Source organism: Cariama cristata, unplaced genomic scaffold, assembly GCF_000690535.1.
Source record: "Cariama cristata isolate BGI_N322 unplaced genomic scaffold, ASM69053v1 scaffold500, whole genome shotgun sequence".
In the NCBI taxonomy this organism is placed as follows: Eukaryota; Metazoa; Chordata; class Aves; order Cariamiformes; family Cariamidae; genus Cariama; species Cariama cristata.
The window spans coordinates 24,770-48,717 of NW_009596120.1; the positions used below are offsets into that span (position 1 = coordinate 24,770).

The 23,948-nt window shown below is 41.5% G+C and overlaps 1 protein-coding gene across 1 annotated transcript in view; it reads right to left on the reverse strand.

The window, feature by feature from the left end:
• Nucleotides 1–11,349: 11,349 nt before the first annotated feature.
• Nucleotides 11,350–23,948, reverse strand: part of MAP1B (microtubule-associated protein 1B) — a 19,018-nt gene continuing 6,419 nt past the window's right edge. Inside the window, exons 4-7 of the mRNA XM_009704469.1 lie at nt 16,067–21,773; nt 15,176–16,003; nt 12,755–12,993; nt 11,350–12,025 (exon numbers count right to left, since the gene is read on the reverse strand). Coding sequence (XP_009702771.1) covers nt 11,870–12,025; nt 12,755–12,993; nt 15,176–16,003; nt 16,067–21,773 — 6,930 coding nt within the window. The 3' untranslated portion in view covers nt 11,350–11,869. The remainder of the gene's footprint in view (nt 12,026–12,754; nt 12,994–15,175; nt 16,004–16,066; nt 21,774–23,948) is intronic.

A 23,948-nucleotide genomic window follows, 5' to 3' on the forward strand; every position in this document is an offset into this window, starting at 1 on the left:
AAGTTAGAAATTTCTGGCTTTACTGGTGTTGCTCTATTCCATCCTTAAGGTCAGTAGAGAAACATGCACAATCACCTCAGCACACACCAAGGAGCTGCAGTGCCGTTTCGTTTTATATGCTGGGTGGTGTTTCATGGGGTTTTTGACCTAATTCCATTCTTGTCTCAGCTGTGTACACGGTCCCATGCCTCATTCTTCAGATTGGTAAAACAGCTAGCTATTCACACAGAGCACAAGGAAACAGCAAGGGAGGAAAGGATCATAGTGCATCAGCATCTGTCCCTGCTTACATTCCCTGTCACTGCTGAATCTCGTCAGCTGCAGCCAGCAATTTCATGAAGATCATGGCTGGGCAAGCTCCCTGAAAACAGGGAGACCCTAGCAACAGCCCTGCTGTGTTGCAGCTTGTTATGGCAGCAACAGTGTTGTCTCACTGCTTTACCACAGCATCTGAGAAGCATTTCCAGTTTTATCATACACCTGTCTAGTCTTGCAGTGATGAAACATCAGAAACTCGCTGGAAATCCAGTGAGAACACACTGCAAATCTGTGAGGTGAGCTTGTTCTAAATGTAGGAAAGCATCTTATCTGCATACACCAAATACCTCTCTTATTCCCAGCAATGCACTCGGAGCCTGATTAGCCCTTTCACATCCAAAAACTTGGCGATAAGGTACTTCACCCTATCTTGACAGCAAGTCCCATAGTTTCTCTCCCATACTGCAGTAAGAGAGTGCTGTCTCCAGGTAAGTGGATGATTTTGTGGCTTTGCTTAACTAAACCAGCAGTGGACTTTCCTGGGCAACTTTTCTCAAGTCTCCTTAAGTTTTTTTCCTCATTTCTGAGTCTAAATGCTCTCTGATTACTAGGAGAATTTAGGGAGTCTTAAGGGAGAGCAGGAGGCTAAACACACTTTTAAGAACAATTTCCTTAAAACTGGTGGCTTTAAAGAGGTCGTCACTGCTAGTCCAGCCACTGGACAATGGTGTCCATTCCCTAAGCACATATTTCAGTTCTTCAGTGTCAGAGCTTGGGTTGTACCTCCAAAGGTTCACAATCACTTCTGCATCCCTATTCCTTTTTCAGCTTCTCCCTACAGACACCACCTCTCCCTCCTAGGATCTTCTCTACACCACCACAGTTTTAGGACCCTCCTTGCTGACACATGGCCTCCAGCCTCTGCAGCTGCTGATCCTGTTGGTTATGAGACACTGTCTGGTGAGGCCACAGCGGGCACTGCCACATTTCTCCTTGTGTCTTGTTAGCATCTCTTTCCTGGCAGCACAAGGAGCCTGCTTCTGGCCCCACCTCCACCCTCCCTGACTCTGCTTGGTAGATAGACCAGGCAGCTAATGCTAATTGAGGTCCAGCAAGCTGCCAGCTGCCATGTCCCCTGCTCTCAGAGAGCGTGCTTCACTTGGCCCACAACTAACCGTGTTCTCCATTTATTTAGACTTAAGACAGCAACAGGACAAAAAAAGTCCTTTAAGGTCTGAGTGGCCTGTTAATGAATATTACAGGTTGCTTCCTTGTTTTACTCGGGGCACTGTGGGTTTGAATGCTCTGAGCCCAGTCCAAAGCCTGAACTTAGATAGTGTAGAGACAATATTTCTCTGCCTTTGCCCAAATCTCCTCCCACATCCCTCTCTGCCCTTGGGAGATGGGGGTTTCCCTGCCAAATGCTTTGCAGGCAGCAAAGCAGAAGCAGATTCTTGGCGCCAGATGAAGGACACCAAACCCAAGACCTGCAAGCAGAGGGTCCAGACCATTTGTGACTCAAGGAACCAAAAGTTTCGCCAAGCCCTCTCATTTATCTTTCCTCTCGGTATCGCCCTGAGGACGAAACCGTTTCTGACACTTCCACCAACTGGGCCAGCTGCACACCAGGGCCCCTCCTCCTTCCCCCCCATGCCCCAGCCAAGAATTTCTCCATGATCCAGTAGCGTCCATCTTGCTTCTCCACATCCCAGGTCTCACTGCTATCTCAACAGCAACCAGCTTCTGCCCAACCAGTGTTTTCTCACCTAGCAAATCCTCACATTTCCCACAAGCCTACCTGCACCCTCTTGAATTGTCCAGCAATCCTCATCACTGCTTTCCCTTTGACCTCACCCTCTTGAAGTTCCTCCCATGTATCACATTTATTTCTTCCCCTTCTCCAAGGAGGCTGGCCATGTCTCTTTGCCCGGCATTCCCATCTCAGATAGTCGTGTGCCCTCAACTCTGCACACAGCAAACAGCCTGGGGTACCAAACGATTGGGCATTCTGAGGTTTGAGGGCCCTGGACACAGCTCCATCTCAAGAGATTGGCAACATTAATTAGCAACTGAAGCTTGTGGGAAGGGAGGAAGGTATTCGTCTCTTTGGTGCTCTCTCCAACCTGCTAGCTTTGAGCTTTGAGCAAGGTCAACAGTGAGACAGACAAAGTGTGAGAGTGTAATTCAAAAACCAGTGCTGTTCAGGCATGTGCTCAGCCTCCTAAGGGAGACATGGATGGTAGCTGTGCACCACAAATGCAGCAGCATGAAAAATCTACAGAATATCAACTAACTCTGCTTGACTTACCTGCTTTTGTCATTCCCATTCCAGGAAAAGCAAGATAGACTTGGCTGTTCGCCCCGCTTGCATAAATCATGTTGCACACACAACCTGGTTTTCAGCTACTTGATGGATTACTCTTAAAAAGAAGTTTGAAGAACACTTGCAGCAACACTAAGAGTGAAACTAGGCCCCAGGTAGTCAGAAGTTCTTCTGTCCCCATGCCCACGGCTTTGTGTGCCCTCCTGTGATAGCCATCACCTGCTGTGATGCAGCTGGCCACATTTAGGAAAGAGGCAGGGAAGCCATACAGCAGCTTTTGAACTGCTGCTGGTTAAATGTGAGCTCTAATGCTAAGGGAAGAATGTGGATGTGTTTATATATGCATATAAAAAAAAGAAAATACTTTGGTACTCTACAAACACAAAAAGCCTTCTGAGTTCATCCAGTTGTGCGCCCTGGTACTCACTCGATGCAAGCTGATAACCCAGTGAGAACTTCCTCACTAGGACACTCTCAAGTTTTTTGAAATGTCGCTGCTCCTTGAAATGTTCTTTTGAAATGTTGCACTCTTTCAGACAGCTGCCTAGACCTTTCTGTATGTGGGTGGGACTGGCAAAATATTTCCTGGAGAGGGAAGACCAAAATCTTTCTTGGTAGTAATACTATCTCCTTTTTTTGGATCACCTCTCATAGAAATGTTCCTTCATATGCTGTTTTCATTTGTGACTACAGCTGTGGTTTGGATTAAAGCTATTGCAGTTTCTCCCTTGTCAATATATTTCTAAATCATAGGAGTGGATCTTTATTCGTGAAAGTTTTTGAACAGTTTCTCTACTCATTATCCTGGTGTCTGTATAGCTAAAGGCAGGGGAGAATCTCCCAGTGCTAAAGCGATACATTTGCATGCACAGTCACTGAGCTGTGCACACAAACAAGGTGACCAGCACCCTAAATAATACCTGCCTGTGCTAACGCTTACGGTACAGTATTGCCAGGCAGCATTAGCAGCTGTCCTGTGTTTCACCACGTGTGGGAGAGTCCCTTTTCTCAACACTACTAGCCAAAAGAAACAGAAACGAGTACAAATGCAAAGCCTGTTAGGTATGTTGCTGTTAGGAGAAAACCCCAGCAGTTTAAAGGTTAAAGCTCTTCCCTTTAATTCAAAAAGCAGCTTCCCAATTCAAATTCCATGTCAGACACCAAATACGCTGCTGATTAGGCACGTGGATATGTAACTCTTCCTCCCACAAGTGTCACTGGCAGAACACTTCTAGCAAAGCACTGAAGGTCATTATCCATTATTCACAAGAGGAAAATTACATATTTATTCCCTTGCAGCTCAAATAAATGTTGCCTGAAGCCTTGCACAGATGGGCTGTATTTATGGTAACACCCAGCCTTGGCAAGATAAAGTTACTAGATGCTCAGACCTGGTCAGACACCGTGTCTTACACACAGTGCTGGTACTAAGCCCCTTCCCACAGCCTCTGGTACCTGTGTCCTCCCCCAGTGGTCTGTCCCAACTGCTTGCCTGCCTGGCCTAGGGCTCTCTGGCCACCCTAAAACTGTGGAACCAGGATGATGAGCTACCCCAGCTGCAGATGAAGGTTAGCTGGTGCAAGAGGATTTCTGACCTCAGCAGCCATCACTGTGCTGCTGAGACAAGCAGAAGACATCCCAGGGCACTGGTTAGCAAGTGTCCTCTCTTTCCCCACCTCCTCAGGAAGCTGGAGTCATAGTAACAAAAGGGGGTTGCACTGTTGACTTTCAGGGATGCAAGATGTAGTCCACAGAACAGCATCCGATTCTGCAAGTACTGCTGCTGGTTTTGCTGGGGCTATTTATGTAAAAACTACAATTGAACCTTGCAAAATGTATTTCTACTGAGTATTTGGGCATATTTGCAGAAAGTAAAGTTAAATTTATCTTCCCAGAAATTTAATGATAGGGAATGTTGCGATGAGGACAAGGCTCTTCAATTGTAGAAGAGAAACTACTGCTGACATAAGTGACAAACAACCTGAACTTGGGACAGTGACTCTTTCAAAGTAAAGCTGTGGAGAATGAAATATAGGTCAAGAATTAGTGACAAATCATTAATTCAAGAGTAACTTAAAATACTAAATGTGACAGAAAACTGCCCCCTACTCTGGGTCAATCTTGTGACCGAAATACATATATATCTTTCAGTAATCACAAAGTTGTCACTGAACTCAGCTAGCAGTTGCATAGTACTAACTCTGTTCCTGCTCTTAAACCTTTCTGATAAACTCCATTCCACTCAACCCATTCTAAATTGCAGATGCCCCAGGCACAGAAATAGCATTACAGCCCCCCTGACAAGCACATTAGATTATAAGAACAAAATCCAGCTTTCAATATATCTTGTTTATTGCAAATCTTGACAATTCCTCCCTTAAATGAATTGGGGAAGAAACTTTCAAGCCTTATCTGGTCCTTACAAATCATAACTGCTGCTATAATTACATTTTTGGAAACTGTAAACTCTTCCTGGAAATACTGACTTTCACTCAGGTGGGCTCATATTAAGTATTTAAGCAAGTGGCTCAGTGATTCAGTTTACGTTCAACTCTTTAAACTAAGACAGTAACACAGCTGGGCTGAGATAACATGAGGTTTGTAAAGCTCAGTCAAAATTAACTTCTGGACCTTAACAGGTACACACCGTGTAACCTGTGTACATAGACATTGTTATGTATATTTAGCTTTGCTTGTATTAGGACCTAAGTTCCATCTATTTCATTTATCTTCTCTGTGTAATTCACAAGCACAGGTGATGGGCCGAGCTGCAGTATGATGTGTAAATCATGGCATGCAATTGTTTTGGCAGTGAAGCCGGCAGCAGATGCAGAGTCAACCTCCACCCCCACCTTGCCCGCTGTTCACACTGGGGCTGGTAATGCTGGAGTTGCAGAAAAGCAGCTACATCAAGTGGTAAGGATCTGTGAGATTCGTCGAACAGCGCTCATGCTGACTACAGCGCCTGCTGATCTCGTTCCTTAGCTCTGCTCAGTATTTCGTTTCTGGTGGAAATGGTGCTCAGCATGCTGTTCCAAACCAGCAACTCCCCTGGTAAGCCGAGGGCACTCAGCATTACTCAGCCTCTGGTGGGTTTGGGCTGAATCTGAAGAAAGCACACGCAGTACGACAGAGGACAATGCCTTGCAGGCGACATGCTAGCGTGGACTGGTTTTGTCTGTGGGAGATGAAAGTAGGGACCAGAGCAGTAGGCAGTAGTCAAAAACTGTTTGCTGAGTGAAGGACATGGGCAATGCTCATGTAGCAGAAGTACTACATACCCAGAAACACCCTCTAGGAAGCCAAGGATCTTTGCTGCGATGCTGGGAATGAGTTAGATCTACGAGGTGTCACCATGGCTGTCAGTCAAGACCCCTGGATGCCTCTTTTTACCCTGTCCTAGGAACCATGAAAAGCTACAATTTCCTGCCAACCACAGAACACTAGAAATCAGTATTAAACAGTCTCCAGGTCTAGGATGTCACAAGACAGATCCCTCCTGAAAAGGTCTGAGAAACTATCATTTTCCTGTGTCATCTGAAATACTTCATAAGCTGATTGAATTTGTTCATGAACAACACTAGCAGAAATAGAGTTTCTCCTCCTCAGCAGCCATGCTGAAGAAAGGAGCTTTCATTTGGCATCTGGAAGCAGAAAGCCAAATGCTACAGACCAGGCTGGCCTGCCCCTGTTCACAGGTACCGTAGGTGGTCCTGCCAGTGCAAATCCAGAACTTCACTGTACAACTGCAAGTGAATAATTGGGCTTGAAGCCAAACCTGGCCTGCTTTGCACAATCTTTTTAATATATTTTAAGTAGCATCAGGCTACTCTACAACAGCTCAGAAAACCTTGACGTAGACATATGCAGGATTATACTTGAGATACAAGATTTGCAGCAGTGGACTCCCCTCAACTGGTCTTCATTTTTCTCTGCTTCACCACACTCAGCCCAATTCAAGCCAAGCACACGATTTCTAATTAATATCATTAGAAGTTAAAAATGAAACCTTACACTTTGGAAATGGAGAAGGACCCAAAGAAAAGGCCGCTGTCTGAGGGTGAAGGAAATCCCGCAGGGCCACTGCTTCTCCTGGGAGCGAGCACTCCTTGCTCCCTGCTGCCCCAGCCTTTACCTGCTTTTGTGTCGTCGCCATCTCCCCAAACTAAAAAACGTCACCTTGCCATGGCAGGCATTGCAGCAGCAAGCAAAACTACAAAGGCAGAAAGCCTGATCTTATAGCATCCCTTTAACAGCAGTAGAGGAAAAGTCTGATGTTTATAAAGTAAAACACTAAATTGAGAGCCCAACTTCCCCAAATGCTCTGTCCTCTCCCACTGGGATTACCAGGCAGCAGCGGTCGGGAAGCATCCATGTCCGCTGGAGACAAGCTATGCACTCTTGTTAAAAGGCAACAACTTTGGAAAAGACCTCTTTTGCAAACCAGGGTGGGCTGAATTTAATGTGACTTTATCGGGTATGATCTCTGACACAGCCCCTTGAACGTGTACTTACTGAAAATGGGGTGTTTTCTCAACACTGCTGAGGGCTACAGAAACGAGAACAACGAAAAGAAGCCATGTCATAGTACATCATGGTAATGTTTTACACCACAAGAGATAAAAGTAATCTTCTGCATTTATTTTCCAATTTCTAAATAGAGATTGGTTCTTATCTAGCATTCAAATAGTCATTGATCTTTTAAGAAAAAACCCATATAGTAGATAATCATGACTGAAGGAAAGGGAAAACTTAAAAATACATACATACACAAAGACAGGAAACATGTCAACACCAATTTACCACTTTTGTATTTTATTGTGGAACTGAGTTTGTTTCCTTTACATCAAATATCCTCAATGGAAGAGGGGATATTGCACACAAATATCATAAAAGCACTACATATTACTTTCACTGGAAACTAATTTTCTACATTAGATATGACTGGATAGAATAGAAGTGATGCAGGATTATAAGACATAATACCATACACAGCTGCAGACTGACACAAACACCATTCAGAACAAGAGAGAGGAGGTGTGTGAGGTGCTTCTCAGCGAGCAACAAGACTGTTTCTTTCCATAGTTTGGAAGATAATGGCTGCATGCAAATGCGTGAAAGCGTATTTCAGATTTCTTCTTCTATAGTTGTGATTACAGCCCAGTCTTGAAGAGGTAGCTCCTGCCACCTGGAGCTCCTAGCTAGTCTAGTGCAGAGAAGCTGCTTTTTTAATTTTTTTTTCTTTCTATATTTTTATGCCATTGTTTTATTTAGTTACTTAATTTTTGTAGATTTTTTTGTAAACTCACAACAAACAGACTTTTTTATTTTTTTATTTTAAATAGCAAACATTTTTAAACCAGGTGAATAATATAATTGCATTCTAAGAAATGCTTACCCCTAGTTGCTTTTAGTGTTTTGTTCAATTATTAAGTGAAAAGATGAAAGCTTACAGTTTGTTTCAAGTGTAAACATTATACTTTCTCCTTTTCTAATAAATCCAGACCAACAAAATTACTATTTCTCTCAAAACATCATTACTGAGCAAGAACCTCTGGCGACAGATGAACAAAGAGAAGCGTATGACAGAAATGTCCCAAATGCACAGTAAGCGCTCTTTGGAGCTGACTTGCTTGTGGTGGGAGGGATTGAAAATTCAATTAACAAATTGACTAAATCTTAGTAAATGAGTACCAGAATTCTCCTAAAATGCGTAAGCTATCGTAGACAATCAAAAAACCCCAAACATTCATATACACAGTTATCTCCATTCACCACAGTATGTAAAGTAAGTTAGAAAAAAAAAAGAGAAGTGATTTCTATGAAAGATGGGGTGAAAATAGAGGTCAATGAAGTCAGGCCCACCACAGACTTTGAAAAGGCATGCAAGAGAAGCCCTGTCCAAGTTCAGGAGCGGGGCAGGATCCCCAAAGTTAATTCTTCATTGCATTATATGAAGCACTATAGTAATAGCACAAAGATCATGACTGGGAAGGCTGTTATGGGTAATACCATCATTTAAATGGAGTGTCCTTTACACTCAGATATTGAATCTTTATAATTAGAGTAATCAATAACAAACCATGCTCCTAGAAATCTATGCTGATCAACAGCACTCATCGTTAATGTACACGGTACATTTTAACGACTGTTAATACTAAACTAATTGTGTAGTACTAGGACTAGCACACTTAGATTAGTTCCACAGGCAGGAAAGACATTGAGGGCAAGAGGAGCTAATGGAGGAGTTCATCGCTGTGTTGCACCCAGGCGCTGTTGCCATTTGAAAGGGAATGGATGGAACAGGCATTACAATACCTCAGAATAGCCAGACCAGGGTTTTAATATTCTTGTAGCAGCAAAAAAGCGAATGTACATTTTAAGATCAGCTGTAACTGTCTAATTATTATTATTTTAAAAGTAAAACAAATGCTTGAGCCATCACAAACTTGCTTGGGGAGACTTAAGGCTTGACTCCAATTTCATTTACAGTAGGACCAATTGACTGTAACTTCCCTGACTGTAGTGAAATTGCTCTTGATTCACAGGACTTAAGTGGCATAAGTGAGATTAGTCTCAGGACCACTGCTGTACTTAAAACAGATTTTCTACCAAGGCAGAGATATAAACCATTTCAGATATTGTCAGAAAATCTGTTCCCACCCACTCAAAAAGTTTGAAATCTGACATATATAAGAAAGTAGACAGAGCAGAAAGGATTGTAGAAATAGTACAACTATTCTGCCAAACATTTTGCCTATAACTTTATGTATTACAAAAGCAATTCTTAGTGAATGATTATGAGCCCAGCAAACATGCTTGTTTTCATAATATATTTCCATCTGCCTTTTGTGCCATAGTCATTCTGAGTTATTCTTAATGACTTAAGAGTTATAGCAATAAATAAAACAGCATTGCTAGAGATACCTAAAAAAGAGAAGACATTAAAAATAAACCAAAACCCCCAACAACTGACAAACACTAATTCACAGCATTAAATGGGCCTCAGGAGCCCACATTTGAAGGACCCTAAAACAGTATAAAAAAACCCTCCTAAAAATTACGAGTGCAAACATATACCTATTAAACAAAAATATCCTAACAATGTAAAATTGAAATAAATTATAAGTAAAGAAAATAAAATGAGGTCATAATTCACTACATTGTGAAACTTAATACCGGCCATAGTGATGAATCATACAGACCAGCACATCTCCATTCTGGAGGCCTTTACACCTTCTTTAAATTCAGATTTGCGAACTTTCTACAATGTAACAAGATTTTTTTAATTGGGGTAAAACTTCTGAGACTAAAAAATCCAAACTGTCTTAAATCACAGAACAGTGATGCTGTTCCTGTGCAAGCACTGTAGAGAAGGAAAGGAGGGAGGAGAGGAAGAAGGCAAGGAAAGGAAGAAGAAAGGAAGAAGAAAGAAAGAGGAAGAGAAGAGGAAATGAGAGGAGGAGAGGAATGGGAAGGGGAGGAAAGGGGAGGAAAGGGGAGGAAAGGGGAGGAAAGGGAAGGAAAGGGGAGGAAAGGGGAGGAAAGGGGAGGAAAGGGGAGGAAAGGAAAGGAAAGGAAAGGAAAGGAAAGGAAAGGAAAGGAAAGGAAAGGAAAGGAAAGGAAAAAGGGAGAGTGACTTATTTTAGCTTATTGCTTATTCTGTCTTTTCAAGATCTTGTGAGGGTTGAGAATGTAGGTTACACCCTTGTAATTATTAGGCAATCAGCTTTCCAAATCCCATTTTCTGTCATCATCAATAGATTAATTTTACCACCAGGGTGCCCTTCCCTCCCCTCCCAGAAAAAAAGGTATTGGCAGTTGACTATTTTCAATAAATTTTACCTCAATATCCATTCTCATTAGAATCTTAGACAACATTATTCATTTATCTTACAAAACTACTAAAAAATTGCCTTCACCTGAAAAATTTTTCTTTGCATTTTCCTGTAAATGAAAATATTTGTTAAAAATTCATCTATTAAAAGTTCACACAGCACTAAAAAAAAGGTTTCTGTACATTTGTTCCCGTATTCACTCTTAAATTAAACAAATAAAATAAGGTAAGACAAAGGAAGGTTGAATACTGTACAGGCTCACAGGTAACCTTTTTCATCACTCTGAATTTTTCACTGTTTGCAACTCTGATACTGGACACCACTTCAATCTTGCTTCCACAGTACAAAAGAAGCTTTCAAAAAAAGGCTCATCTTGCCTTGTTGAGCTGTCCAGGTGCATCAATGAAGCGTTCGCTTAACTAACGTACACAATTCATAGCACCAAGCCGTTTGACCAGTCAGGTAGGTTTCTAGTACCACACATGCACACTCATACTTCTTTACTGGTGTAACTATGATCCTACGCAGATGTTTTATAAATTTGCTGTCTCAATATTAAAAAATAAGTGCATCAAATTTCTTTGTACATTCAAGTCACTTTCTAAGGCAAATTGTCTACTGTATGTACTCCCGACTGCTTTGGTATTTTGCTTCAGTTAATTGACAATGGACTTGGGTGTTCAAGCATGTGGACTGGTCAGTTCTGGCTGGAGTGAGTGGACTTTCACTGGGAGCATGCCTTAGACCAATAATTCTGCATGTTGAAAGAAAGTTTTTAGGCTTCTGGATGGGGTGCAGACTACATACATATTTGGCCTATGATTGTTATGGTATCTCAGTATGCAGAGTTCAAATTAAAGTGGAAAACTGCTGATGAGTGTTTAGGTTGTACGTCCCTTCCTAGCCATGTTCTATTTCTTTTTATTTTCCAGCTAACTTAATTCTGTAAAAAAAGGATCCCCATTGCGATAGCTCAGATGATTGATACAAATTTTAAACTTTCTTTTCATGTGAGAGCATAAGCAGATTGCAGTAGCGATACATCTATTGCCATGAGACTAATGCAGATCTAATTATTTATCACCTTCTCCTCCTACCCCTCTCTCTCTTTCTCTCTCTTTGTGTTTCTTTAGAGGGCAAATGCCTCTTCCTGGCAGAAGTCAGTTGGGGTTGCTAGTGCATGGTTTCCAAACGTTCAGCAGAGATAAAACTGGATCTGTATTTTCGCAGTAATTTGAATGCTACTACGGGAATACTGTTATTTCCCTTAGCAATCAGCAAAGACTGAAAAATATTAGTGACTTGCATCACTGTGACATAGTATAGCATTTGGCAGGTATATAGTATAGTTCAGCAGTTGAAATAGATGGGTTGAATATTTAGAAAAGGTGTTTTCAAATTGAAGAATTTCTGGAAACAAAGTTTAATCTTGTGGTGCATGGTCTTGTTCTTACAGTTCAATCTTGCATGCAGGAAAAGATTCATCTTGCATAACAACAGTGCTGCTGCTTGCCAAAACCATGATGTTGAGGTCCTGCTGTTTCTCATGGGTCTCTTGGTACCATTCCCTCATCACTTCTGAGTCATGGGTCGGGATTAAGGTCACCTGCAACACAAACCAGGAGAAGTCCTGAGGAATGGACAACAGAAATAGCTGATAAGAATAACATCATTTTAAGAAGCCCTGGCCAATGAGTATGTTTCACTTTCAGAAAGAGTGGGCCTTTATGCAACATATACTTGAATAAATGGATGGATAAAAGGAAATAAATAAACACATAGGTAAGGTAAAATGACTGCAAAGAAGTAGTTTATCAAAATAAAACCTTTGTTTCATAAGGTGCTGAGATGCAGCTTTCCAGAGAAGTAGCAGTCTGTAGTCTGCACTGATAGCTCGTCAGATTATGGCCAAGTATTTTGTTGACTTACTGATCATGATGGGAAAGACACACAAAATTTCCAAGTGTATGCGATTACCATATGAACCATGAAACATTCACTTTTCTTTCCTACTTACAAACTGCAACATTTCCAAACTTGGATCATATACAGTATAGTAACAAGATGAAGCAGCCAAATGGCCCTGTAAACCAGCTCCCAACTGTTTTATTCACCAGGAACAGGTCAGAAGGGCCAGAAATGGGTGAGTGGCTGAGTGCAGTGCAGCTCTCTGCTTCCCTTGGGTGTCCTTTCACATCATCAGTGAAATGAGGTGCCCAGCCTGGAGTCCCCATTCCCCAGCAGCCGCTGTCCACTCCACAGGCTCTCTGGCTTCCCGTAGTTGCTTCCCAGAGAAGGTTACATTTCCAGGTAGAGATACTACTGAAGACCCTACCTGCATGTTACTCTCCCACTGCGCCTTGCCCTCCAGCAGGGAGTCCAGAACAGCCCTGCTTGGCTCCTCGGCTGCAGAATCATTCCCGCTCACCACGTAGTAGGATGACCGCACCCTCTTGAAAAACTCCACGTCAACATTCTTGCTATTGCTGTGGTTGGGTATGTACACCAGATCCAAATACACTGGAGGTCCTGGAGGCACTGCTGTAGATTTTGCCACCTTAGTATTCCCAGGTCCTTTGGATATCAAACAAAAAAAGAATATATCACAGTCTGGTTAAAAACATGCATTTATAAATTACTGTTAGAACCACTGAGGTGAGATGTGTCCAATTATGGCATTACCCTCCTACATCTAATAACATGTTCCAGCTTTGTTGTATCCCTCCCTAATGTAATGGGAGGAAAAGCCTGAATAACTGTAACTATATAATACAATAAAAACTCACTACCACATAACGAAAAATTGTCTGAACCTTCCCCAGTAATACACTACTATTATGCAGCAATTGCTACGCAGGGCTGTGATCACTGAATTACCATTCAATAAATGCTGACATTATTTTCCAGGTTAAGAAGTACAGCTTTTTGAAAGTCTCAGGTGTGAACGATTATAAAACCTCGGGTCACACAGGGAGCCATGCAGATTTGAAGCAGTCCTGAGATTTGAGGTATCAGCACACAGCAAGACATGGTAGCTACTGAAATGCCCAGACTGCCTTACAGGTGCATCAGGAAGGTACTACACGTGAGCAGAAAGAGGGTCAAAGAGGAACTTGGGAGGACAGAGAAACTTGTAAAGCAATTACTTCAGGGAACTGAGAACAAGTGTCTGTTTGCCTGCTGGATTCTTTTTTGCACACAAAAATGAGCCACTTATCACAAAAAGTAGGAGGAAGCATGTTTTTGCTGCTGTACATAGCATAGTACTTGTTTGAAGAAGAGCTTCAGTCAAAAGGAAGTTCAAAGTTTAAACACTCACATTAAAAATACTATCGCAAAAAAAGCAGCTTTTGGTATGCACTGGATCATGGTGTCAACTGAAAATCAGCATTCAACCAGTAATTTTATCCAGATGATCACCATTTATGTTTATTAGCCGTCTCATGTTGTTACAGAGAATGAAGCTTGGTAAACAATTATCTGAGCAACACACTCTCTTCAGGGTCACATACTGTGACCAGCAAAGTCCATTACAGTTGTCTAGTAAGTCCTGCCATTCATCATAGGGCAATATACCAAATAAGCATCATGATATGATAAGATTTCCTGAATTAGAGAGTTTTTACTAATGGTTACGTTACAAAATCTTTTAGCATCTTTTATCATAAAAAATCTGTGATATCTTTCTGAATTGTGGATACCAACACTGGATAAAATATTAGATGCTACAATTTACACTTAAGTGTCATTATCAAATAGACCCTTGTCTTCTGCTCCAGTGTATACCTGACAAGTATACTTTAAGTAAGAAGAATCTCATATAGAGCTAAAGTGCTGGAGAAATCTACAGTATGAGGAACTATGCTGCTGCTTTGAAATGCATCTACTAATAGAGACAAGCAAATGATGGTATAAGAAAGGAACAGTGGACTACTTAAAATGGGGACACTGAAGACAGTTGAACACTGTTTTTGTACTGTTTTGTACTGAATCCTATATCTGCTCCTTGTAAAAAAGCTTTCCACAGAACGTGAGTCCCAAGAGCAGCAAAATCAAAGTATCCCCAAAACACTCTCTGACAAGATCTGCCAGAAACAACAGATGAGCACAATGCCTCCTTCAGTAATCTAATTCATGTTTTATTACTACTTAGAATACACAACAGTCATTCAAAATGACATTAACATTCTGCATGTTTAGTCATCACTGATTATGTAAGACTTTAACCAGATTATAAAATGTACATGCTTAGTTCACTGGAAGTGCTCTTACTGCTGTTACAATTTTTTTAAATACTTCTTTTAAAATTAATCCAGCAAAGTAATAAGAGCATCCAATGGTGGATAGTACCTTTGCCTCCCACAATATTAAATTGCATTAATTTATGTTAAGAGAATTGTCCCTACTTGGTTCTTACAATGAATAAAGTGGCTTACTTTGCTACAGATTTCCCTTCACCTACAAAAGTGGTACTTTGAATTCTATTAGTTGATTAACAATTTAGACAGCTAGTATTAAGTTCTTTATATTTTATGTACACTCTGAGCAAATTGATGCATCAAGTTTCTCAGATTACAAAAGTTAAATTAGTGAATTTTATGCATTTAAATATGGCCTTTACACACTGGATTTATACTTAAAACCTGGACTTGCTTTGGGGATTTCTACAAATCACATTCTCAGCAGCTATAAAGGCAAACTAACAATGCAACAATTAAGAAAATCTTAACACTAGGGAACTGCCATCTATCTTTACCTGTGGTTGCAGTCTTTGCTGATTTGGATGTTGTATTTGCTGCATTCTTGGTGTCCTTATCTTTCTCTTCCACTCGAGACTTTACTTCTGGATTAGAGATATTTTTGGTTGCCTTCTCCACAGACTCCTTCTTTTTTGGAGAAGCTGTTTTGGAAATTTTGTCTAAAGATTCTTTTATAGCTGGCTTTGGTGAAGCCACCTGTTTTGATTTACCATCACTTTTTTTAACAGGAGAAGATGACTTGGTCTTAGTACCCTGCTTTTTTGTTTTGGTCTTTTCTTTGAGGTCCTTCTTCAAAGGTTTACCTAAATTCTGGTCAACAGGCAGAGCCTCTGGATCAACCATGGAAACATCAGGGTGCCTAGGGGAAGGGCTGCGATCCTGCATTGGGACAGGTGGCGGGTCAATGTGTTTGTACGTGATGGTCTTGTCTGTCGGAATGGTTTCTGACTCATCTTCCGAATCAATGTTAGCATCTGCAGTGATGGAAGGACATTCCTCAGTCTCTGGGGGAACATCCGAATCAGTCTGAGATGGAGCAGACTCGCTCACAGACGTGGGAGGAGTTTCATCACACTGCCGCCCTTGCTGTTTCCCGCCTGAAGGTGGCTGAGCTCCCCCAGATTGAGTTAATGGCTTTTCTTGATCTTGTTCTTCACTTGCAAACCACTCAAGGGGGTTTGGGTTGATAAATGAGGGTGAAAGTTCAGTTTTGGGATGTTTATATTCGCAAGAGGACACAAGGCATAAGTCAACATCTTGACGGGATTCTGCTGAAGATTTTCCTGGAGTGAAATGTGCACTTGCTTCATAGCAATAGCTAGTAGCTTCGGATGACCTGGTGGCTCTCCCAGTTGTCTCAAATGAGTAATCTGTGGCTTCAGGTGAACTGGAGGCTTTCCCAGTTGCCTCATAGGAGTAAGCCATGGCCTCTGGTGACCTGGTGGTTCTCCCAGTTGCCTCATAGCAGTAACTAATGGCTTCTGGTGACTTAGTGGTTTTCCGTGTTGTCTCATAGGAGTAATCCATAGTATCGGGTGACCTGGTAGCTTTCCCAGTTTTCTCATAGGAATAATCTGTGTCCCCAGGTGATTTGGTGGTTTTCCCAATTGTCTCATAGGAATAATCTGTGTCCCCAGGTGACCTAGTGGTTTTCCCTGTTGTCTCATAGGAATAATCTGTGGCCCCAGGTGACCTGGTGCTTCTCCCAGTCATCTCATAGGAATAATCTGTGGCCCCTGGTGACCTGGTGGTTCTCCCTGTCATCTCGTAAGAATAATCTGTGGCCTCAGTTGACCTCATATGTTTCTCAGTTATCTCATAGGAATACTCTGTGGCTTCAGGTGACCTAGTAGCTTTCCTGGTTGTCTCATAGGAATAATCTGTAGCCTCAGGTGACCTAGTAGATTTTCCAACTGTCTCACAGCAGTAGCTAATATCCTCTGGTGACCTAGTAGTTTTCTCTGTGGCCTCATAAGAATAACTAAGTTCTTCTGGTGACCTGCTGCTTTTCTCTGAATCTTCTTTTTCTGGGCTGAGTAAAGGTTCTGGACTGTGCTTTGTTAGGGGTTCCTGGTAACCAAATGCTTTGACAGAGGACACTTGCAGTGACAATGAAGGTGTGTGACTAGCTGACAGCACTTCTGTGACTGCAGGAGGTGAATCTGGAAAACTAGGAGAGTACAGAGGAGAAGATTCCCTTGGAGTTAATGGAGACAGGTCAGACTTTGGTGACAGTTTTTCTCCTAGGCTCTGCACCTTCTCTGAAGTAAAAGAAGAATGTAGCGACACATCTCTGGGTGGAACAGCACCTGAAAAAGTTTCCTCTGGGAGTGGTGAAGTTACCTGGGAAGGTGTATGAGCTGATGAAGTTGAGGATGAAGCTTCAATTTGAGAAACTGAAATAATTTCTGAAATATCTTTCTCCTGAGAGTAAGATGACTGCTCCACAGGGGAAATCTTCCGTGCAAAAGTAGGCTCCTGTATATCCGAAGGGCTATAATCTACCTCTGTTGGTCCATTTTCAGATATATGGTGTATACTAGTGCCTACAGTAGGATATTCTGGAGATTGCCTACTAAAGTCCATTGCTAAAGACTGCTCAGGGGACTCCTGACCAAATTCTACTGTCATAGTTGATTGCTCAGGAGATCTGTGATCATGCACTGGCGTTCTTGATTTTGCAGTTTTAGGTGAGAAATCCGGTGGAGAAATTGACATGGGCCTTGGGCACTCTTCCTTAGATGGAGACATTTCTGTTTCCTGAAAAGTTGTTGGTGTTTGTACAACTGACACTGAAAGGGAATCATCAACTTCGGTAGAGTGGGGAGATCCAACCTCAGCATGCAAAGAAGGTGATACATCATCAGTAGTTGGTTCTGGAAATGAACTAGTAGCAACAGATGCTGTAGAAACAGAAGCTACTCCTTCTATATGGGAATAGGTGTCTTCTGCTACAACGTCATCAACAGGAGTTGCAGACTTGTCAGAAACAGTGCCTTCAGAAATTGACATTTTGGTATCTTCTTTTAAAGAACCGAACTGACTGATATCTATTTGAGTCGGTGAGAGATCACCTGCTAACTTCCGGTCATCCAAGACCAGTGAAGACTGGGAGCTGCTGGGTTCTGTATCCTCCATTTTCCTTTCTAGGCTGAAGCCTTCCTTAATTACCATAAACTCCATGCTTTTTTCATCTTGTTTTTCTTGGAAAAGGCCCACAGAGCTGGCTTCAGAAGCTGGGCTCATCTGAACAGGTGATTTTTCTTTTTCAGGTTTCCCCTCAGAAGGACTTCCATAATCTCTGGTGGGAGACTTTAAATCAGCACTCAAAAATGCATCATAAGTAGTCTCTGAACCTATCAGTGGTGGACTCCGTAGAGGTGAAAGAACCTTTTCAATAGGAGATTCTGAATCTGGCACAGGCTCGTCCATAGGGCTTATTCTGGGTTTTGCGGACTCATCTTTGACTTCACTGAATTCAAAGCTAACAGGAGCTTCTGTTGACTTTTCACTGGTTTCAGAGGGAAGCTGACTGGACTTGTCATCAGTGGGAGACTGATAATAAGGTGTGTGGCCAGCACTACCAGCAGCAGACTGTGAGGGAGACGCTACTTCTAACGTTTTATCTTCAGGACTTGCACAGTGCTCTTCAGCAACTTGTTGATGTACATCAGGCAATGTAGCAATGGGAACAGGCTCAGGTGAGACCTTGATCTCATCAGGAGTGAGTGAAAAATTCACACTACGTTCACTCAGTGGTGTTTTGGCAACAGGTGAGGGAGGGGACAAACTGTCAGCTGGACTCTTGGCTGGACTATGTTTTCCACCAACATCTTCTTGACAGGGTTCTTTGATTTCTAATTTGGCAGTGCCTTGGATTTCACTTTCTTTTTGCCGGTATACATCTTGGAAAGCAGATTTGCAGAATTTGTCTTCTTCTAATGAAGAAGGTGGTGAGATGGTGGAAGCTGAGGCATTATAGTCTTTACCTTCTGTGGCCTCTGTTTTGGATCCTTCAGATAATCCATTAAAAGCATCAGGAAGTGGAGAAAGTTTAGGTCTGCCAAACTCTTGAGAGTACAATGATGTCTCATACTTGGTAATGTTCACATACTCCTGAGAGGGTGACTCACTTTCTTCATTGTTAGTTTCATCACTCATGACATCCCGGGGTGTCGACATTTCATCCATTGGAGTTGGTTCACTGGATATTTCGATGGTAGACTGTGTGTAACCTGAAGTAGCAGTGAATTCCTCAGGTTGATCTTCTCTATTTTCTTCATCAGAAACAGTGGCTTCACTTTCTGAACCACCAGGTAATGTCTCATCATGGATAGAAGAGGCTGGTTCAACTGCTGGAGACTGAGGCTCTGGGCGTTTTGTTGGTGTAATTATGAGTAGGCCATATTTATCTTCAACTTCACCAGCTTCTGCAGCCTTGTCTACTACAGCCATCACATAATCTTCTTCAGCTTCTATTTTTTCAGTTTCCTCTTCATCTCTGATGTCTTCTGCTTTGTCTTCCTCATCTTCTTCAGTCTCTTCAGTTTCTGCCTTTTCTATTGCTTCTTCCCTGTCTTCCTCAGCCCGTTCATCTGATGCCTCATAATCTGCCTTTTCAATATACTTTTCATATTTAATGTTAGCGTCTGCTTCAGCCATTATTTCTTCTGAGCTCTCTTCAGATTTTCTTGGTTCCTCCATATATGGTTTTGTGGTGTCCAATGGTGTCTTTTCTTCTTCATTTTCACCTCGTTCTTCAGCTTCTTCTGTCTCTGCCTTTTCCTCATAATCTCCTGCTTCAGATGATTCTTCCAAGCCAGTTCCCTCATCTTCAAACTTTTCATTGTCATCAACCCTGTGCTTTTCCACAGGTTCCAGTTCTTCAGGTGTCTGTTCACACTCACCCTCAGCCTCTGTGGTAGTTATGCCTTCATCAGAGGACTCAGCAGGTCCTTCATTATCTAATTTTTCTTTTTGTACTTCAAAGGCCTCTTTTTGTGCTGTGCCAGTGAGTTTCAGTTCATCCTCTATACGTGCAACTTTTGTTTCTTTTATTGTTTCTACTTCTTCGGCTTTTAATTCCTCAAAATCCTTTGTTAAATCCTCTGGTGAAGACATAAGGGATCTCTCTGCTTCAAGTTGCTTTCCACTGGCTGTAATTTCTGCAGCTGCTACAGCTGCTACAGTTGTGGCAGCAACTCCAACTGCTGCAAGGGCAGCTTGTGCTCCACTGACTTTGATCTCCTTCTTCACAGTCTTAACTTTTCCTTTTTCCTTTGGCTTTCCAGCAGGTACTGCTTCTTTTTTAGCAGGTTCCTCCTTCTTTTGTGGTTTAGGCTTTGCTGCTGGTTTTTTGGCTTCAGTCGAAGGAGCAGCTGTCTTCTTTGTTTCTTTAGGAACCTTTTTGATGTCCTTTTTGGCTTCTTTTTCTTCCTTCTTAATTTCCTTTTTCTCTTCTTTTTTAGCTTCTTTTTTGGCTTCCTTTGGTGGAGCTTCTTTCTTTACTTCCTTCTTAATTTCCTTCTTCTCTTCTTTTTTCACCTCTTTTTTAACTTCTTTCTTGATCTCTTCTTTTTTGGGTTTTTCCTCCTTTTTGATAGGTGTTTTCTCTTCTTTTTTAGAAGCCTCTTTCTTTGGTTTTTCTTTTTCCTCCTTTTTTTCTTCAGGTTTTGCTTTGACTTCCTTTTTCACTGGCTTCTCCTTTGACACTTTTGGTTTTACATCTGTAGTTGGTTTTTCGAGAGTTTCAGATTTTACTAATTGTTCTTCTTTACTTGTTATGTCTTTTTCCGCCACTATAGGTTTTGTCTCCACTTTTGCTGGTTTCTCTTTTTTAACTGGAACTTTTTCTTTGCTTTCCAACTTCTGAGGCTTTTCGGGTGCCGGGCTAGGCTTCACAGGCTCTGGTGTTTCTTCTTTAGATTCTTTTCTGACAGGTTTGCTTGGTGGTGTCTTTGCAGCAGGCTTGAGACTCTCCTTGCTGTCTGTTCGTTGTTTCAACTTTGCCTGTTTCACAGCTGGACTAGCAATGTTCCCAGTTAGGTCTTTTTGTGTAACCATTGGTTGTTTAAGGAAGTCTAAGTGTTTGAGTTTTTCTAGTCCTTCTAGAATATTATACTGGGTGCTGTTTCCAGGAAACAGAACTCGGATTATTTTTTCTGATGGATTAGCTGGATGCCACACAATCAGGGACGAGACAGAGGTGAAGTAGGATAATGGAATGTCCAGTTCTTGGCCATTTGGTAGCAGGAATTCAGCTTTATCTTTATTAGTACCACTCCACTGCTGCATAAAATATTGCATCTCTTTGCTATTCTTGACAGGATTAAGCACATACATCTCAAGTTTGCCAACTCCCATTTTCTGAAATAAAATGATGGGGTCAATGGTATTTCCCATATTTCTGAAAAGAGGTTCTGGTTTCATAGACAATTTATTTAAATACTGGAGAGTAAAACAAGCTTCTTCTACACTCCTTTTTACTCTAAAGTTAGGATCCAGGTTCTTCAGGTTCTCAGGTACATTAAGGAATACAACTCCTAAATCAGGTGAGATCAGATTTTTCATCCAGTCACTGTTGGTAGTAGACCCTTGGGACTGTTCCTCTTCTAGTTCAGCTATCTTTCGCTGAAGCATGCTATTGATTCCTGGCAGGTTGTCATCTCCGATGTGAGTAAGCAGAATGGAATCTACCCTGTCCAAGTGCCGGATAAGTTTCCAAAAGCAAGATTTTCTTTCAGATCCCCCATTGATAAGCATGTTGAATCCATTCACTGCAAACAGTGCAGAGTCCCCTCTTCCCCCTGGGAAAATATAACAGCAGGGTTTGGAGAGTTTCAAGAAGCCTCCTGAGGTTGGAGGTTCCAAAATGTCAAAAGGTGATGGCACTTCTACAGATTCTGACAGATACTCTGTGAATTCAGAGAGTCCTTCCATTTCGGGCAATATGGAAGCTGAGTTGAGTTTAATGTTAATAAAATCTTGAAGGTTGTGTCTGTCAAGGTTGGAATTTTTCCAGTCCCCTTCCTCAGGGCAGAAAAGAGTTAAGCTGGCTTTGTTGGCAGGGTGTGTGGTGCTCAATAATTCACCAATCTAGGATTGTAAAACAAAAACACAAGAAGATGCATGCAAATTCATTTTTTAATGGCAATTAATGTCAGAACGTAGTATTTCCTGATCAGATAGATAAAACCTTTTCCATCTGCTTCTGCACTGATGAGTACCTGTCCTAGAAGCTAAAGGAGTCTGTTACCATAATTAGTTTACTACTGTATTTTTTTTAAGTACAAAGGAGGACCTTATTCCTGCTTCTTATTGGCCAAAGGATGACAGTACCCCAGGGTTCCCCCTTCCCTCCTCCACCCTTTATAGAAGGATGGTACAAGGTTTTGTACTGAGAAGGTATGAGGACTATGAGGCTAATGCTGCCAGAGCTGTCACTATCTGTACTATTGGCTCATGAGTCTCCCTGCTGCCCAAATCCATCCAAAAGAGCCAGCCAAATATCTTAGGGACAAAGCACATCCCCTTAACTGCAACCCAGAGGAGGCCAGCATCCTCCCAGGGGCAGCTGCCTTCCTCACTCCTTCCCTCATGAGATAGATGCCACCACATCGTCGTTACTGCAGTTCTTTCTGCAGGCTGGCTACCGAAAAGCCAGCACAGCTCCCAGATTAGCACAACTGACTGCAGGAGAGTTTTCCAGAACACTAAGAAATGAGTTACTGCTTCAGAAATGCAAACAGCTACAAGTTTTGTATTTCTGAGACTACAAGGTACAGGCCTGAAGAAAGAGATAGAAAAAAAGTGTTAGGGTTAAAAATGCTCTTGTCATTATTTTGATTTTAAACGCATGGCCCGCAAAAATTGAAATCTAGAATAACTCCATTAATTTTGACAGTATTCAATAACATGCTAGTAACAAAAGCAGCTGCTGAAATAAAGGCACAGAAAATAAGAAGCTCTGTGTCATAGTATGAAGAGCTGTTGTTCTGTTCCAGTCTGAACTGGAATAGCTGAACAATAGCTGATGGTCCCAGATTAGTAGACAAACATGAAAAAGTAAGACATATTTTATACCTTCTCCTAGTTCCACTGATACTTTCATTTTACCCTTTTATTACTGACAATTAGGTTAAATGTAGCTCACTTCTGTTGTTTGCTCTCAGTAAAGAGACCACCAAATTATGTAACTTCTTCTTTAAAGAAGTAATTCAGGCATAAAATGTCAGTGCAAAATATGCTAGCACATCATCATGCAAAATACCACAACCTTCTTTGCAGGGACTCAATTGTCAGTTCAAGCTGTAAGAACAGTTTTCATAAAGATAATATAGATTATGCTACCACTGAATAATTCGAAAGTCTTGGACCACAAGCTGAGTCAACAGAAGAAATGAATAGATAAAAAATTAATGATATCTGATTTCATTAGAACTCTTCGGGCCTCCGTGTGTATGTGTCTCCTTTTCTTTGTGTTACATAATTTATTTTCAGCACTTGCCAAAAATAAAACTCAACAAAGATGCAGTAGCTATTATCCAAAGAAAAAGAATCCAACCAATACATATATAAAGCAGAAAATAAATATTTTCTACCTTCCTTTGACAGCCTTACTTAGTATCCAAACCATTTGACAGGAGTACAAATAAATCTCACCCATATGTCAGACATGGCTCTGTCTGAAAAGGAGCAAAGGAAAAAACAAAGCAAAACAAAATGAAAGGAGAAAAGGTTGAAAAGGCTGAAAGATAAGGAAACTAGGAGAACCGTTCCTGTTGTTTATTGCAGAAATAAAAAAAGAGGGGCAGCACAGATCACAGCTCTGAAACGGATTTAGGATCTCAAGTGTACTCCTTATGCTGTGTCTCTAATCAGGGTTGAAAACACATTATTATGGAGAGACAAAAGTAGTAAAAGATCACTTCCTCTGGATGAATAAATCCAAGTCTGTTGCATACATAAGGAGATAACCAGAGTACAGGCTGTTTCTCATGTAGGGCCAATTTTCTGGTTAGATAAAAAAGGCATATGATAATACACTGGGCTAGTGAATATACTGGGCGAAGGTCTGGGGTTAGTCCTCTCCAGTTTATATTATACCATATTTGGATATCTGCTTCATACTCCTAAATTCTGACTTTCTTTGCTTCTAAAAGTTGGCATGCATAATGCAGTGTTAAATCACTGAAAAGTGCAGGCCAATGAAAAGTTGGAGAATTATTCCAGACATAGATCATATCTGTTAGGAATAGCAAGTTCAGGAAT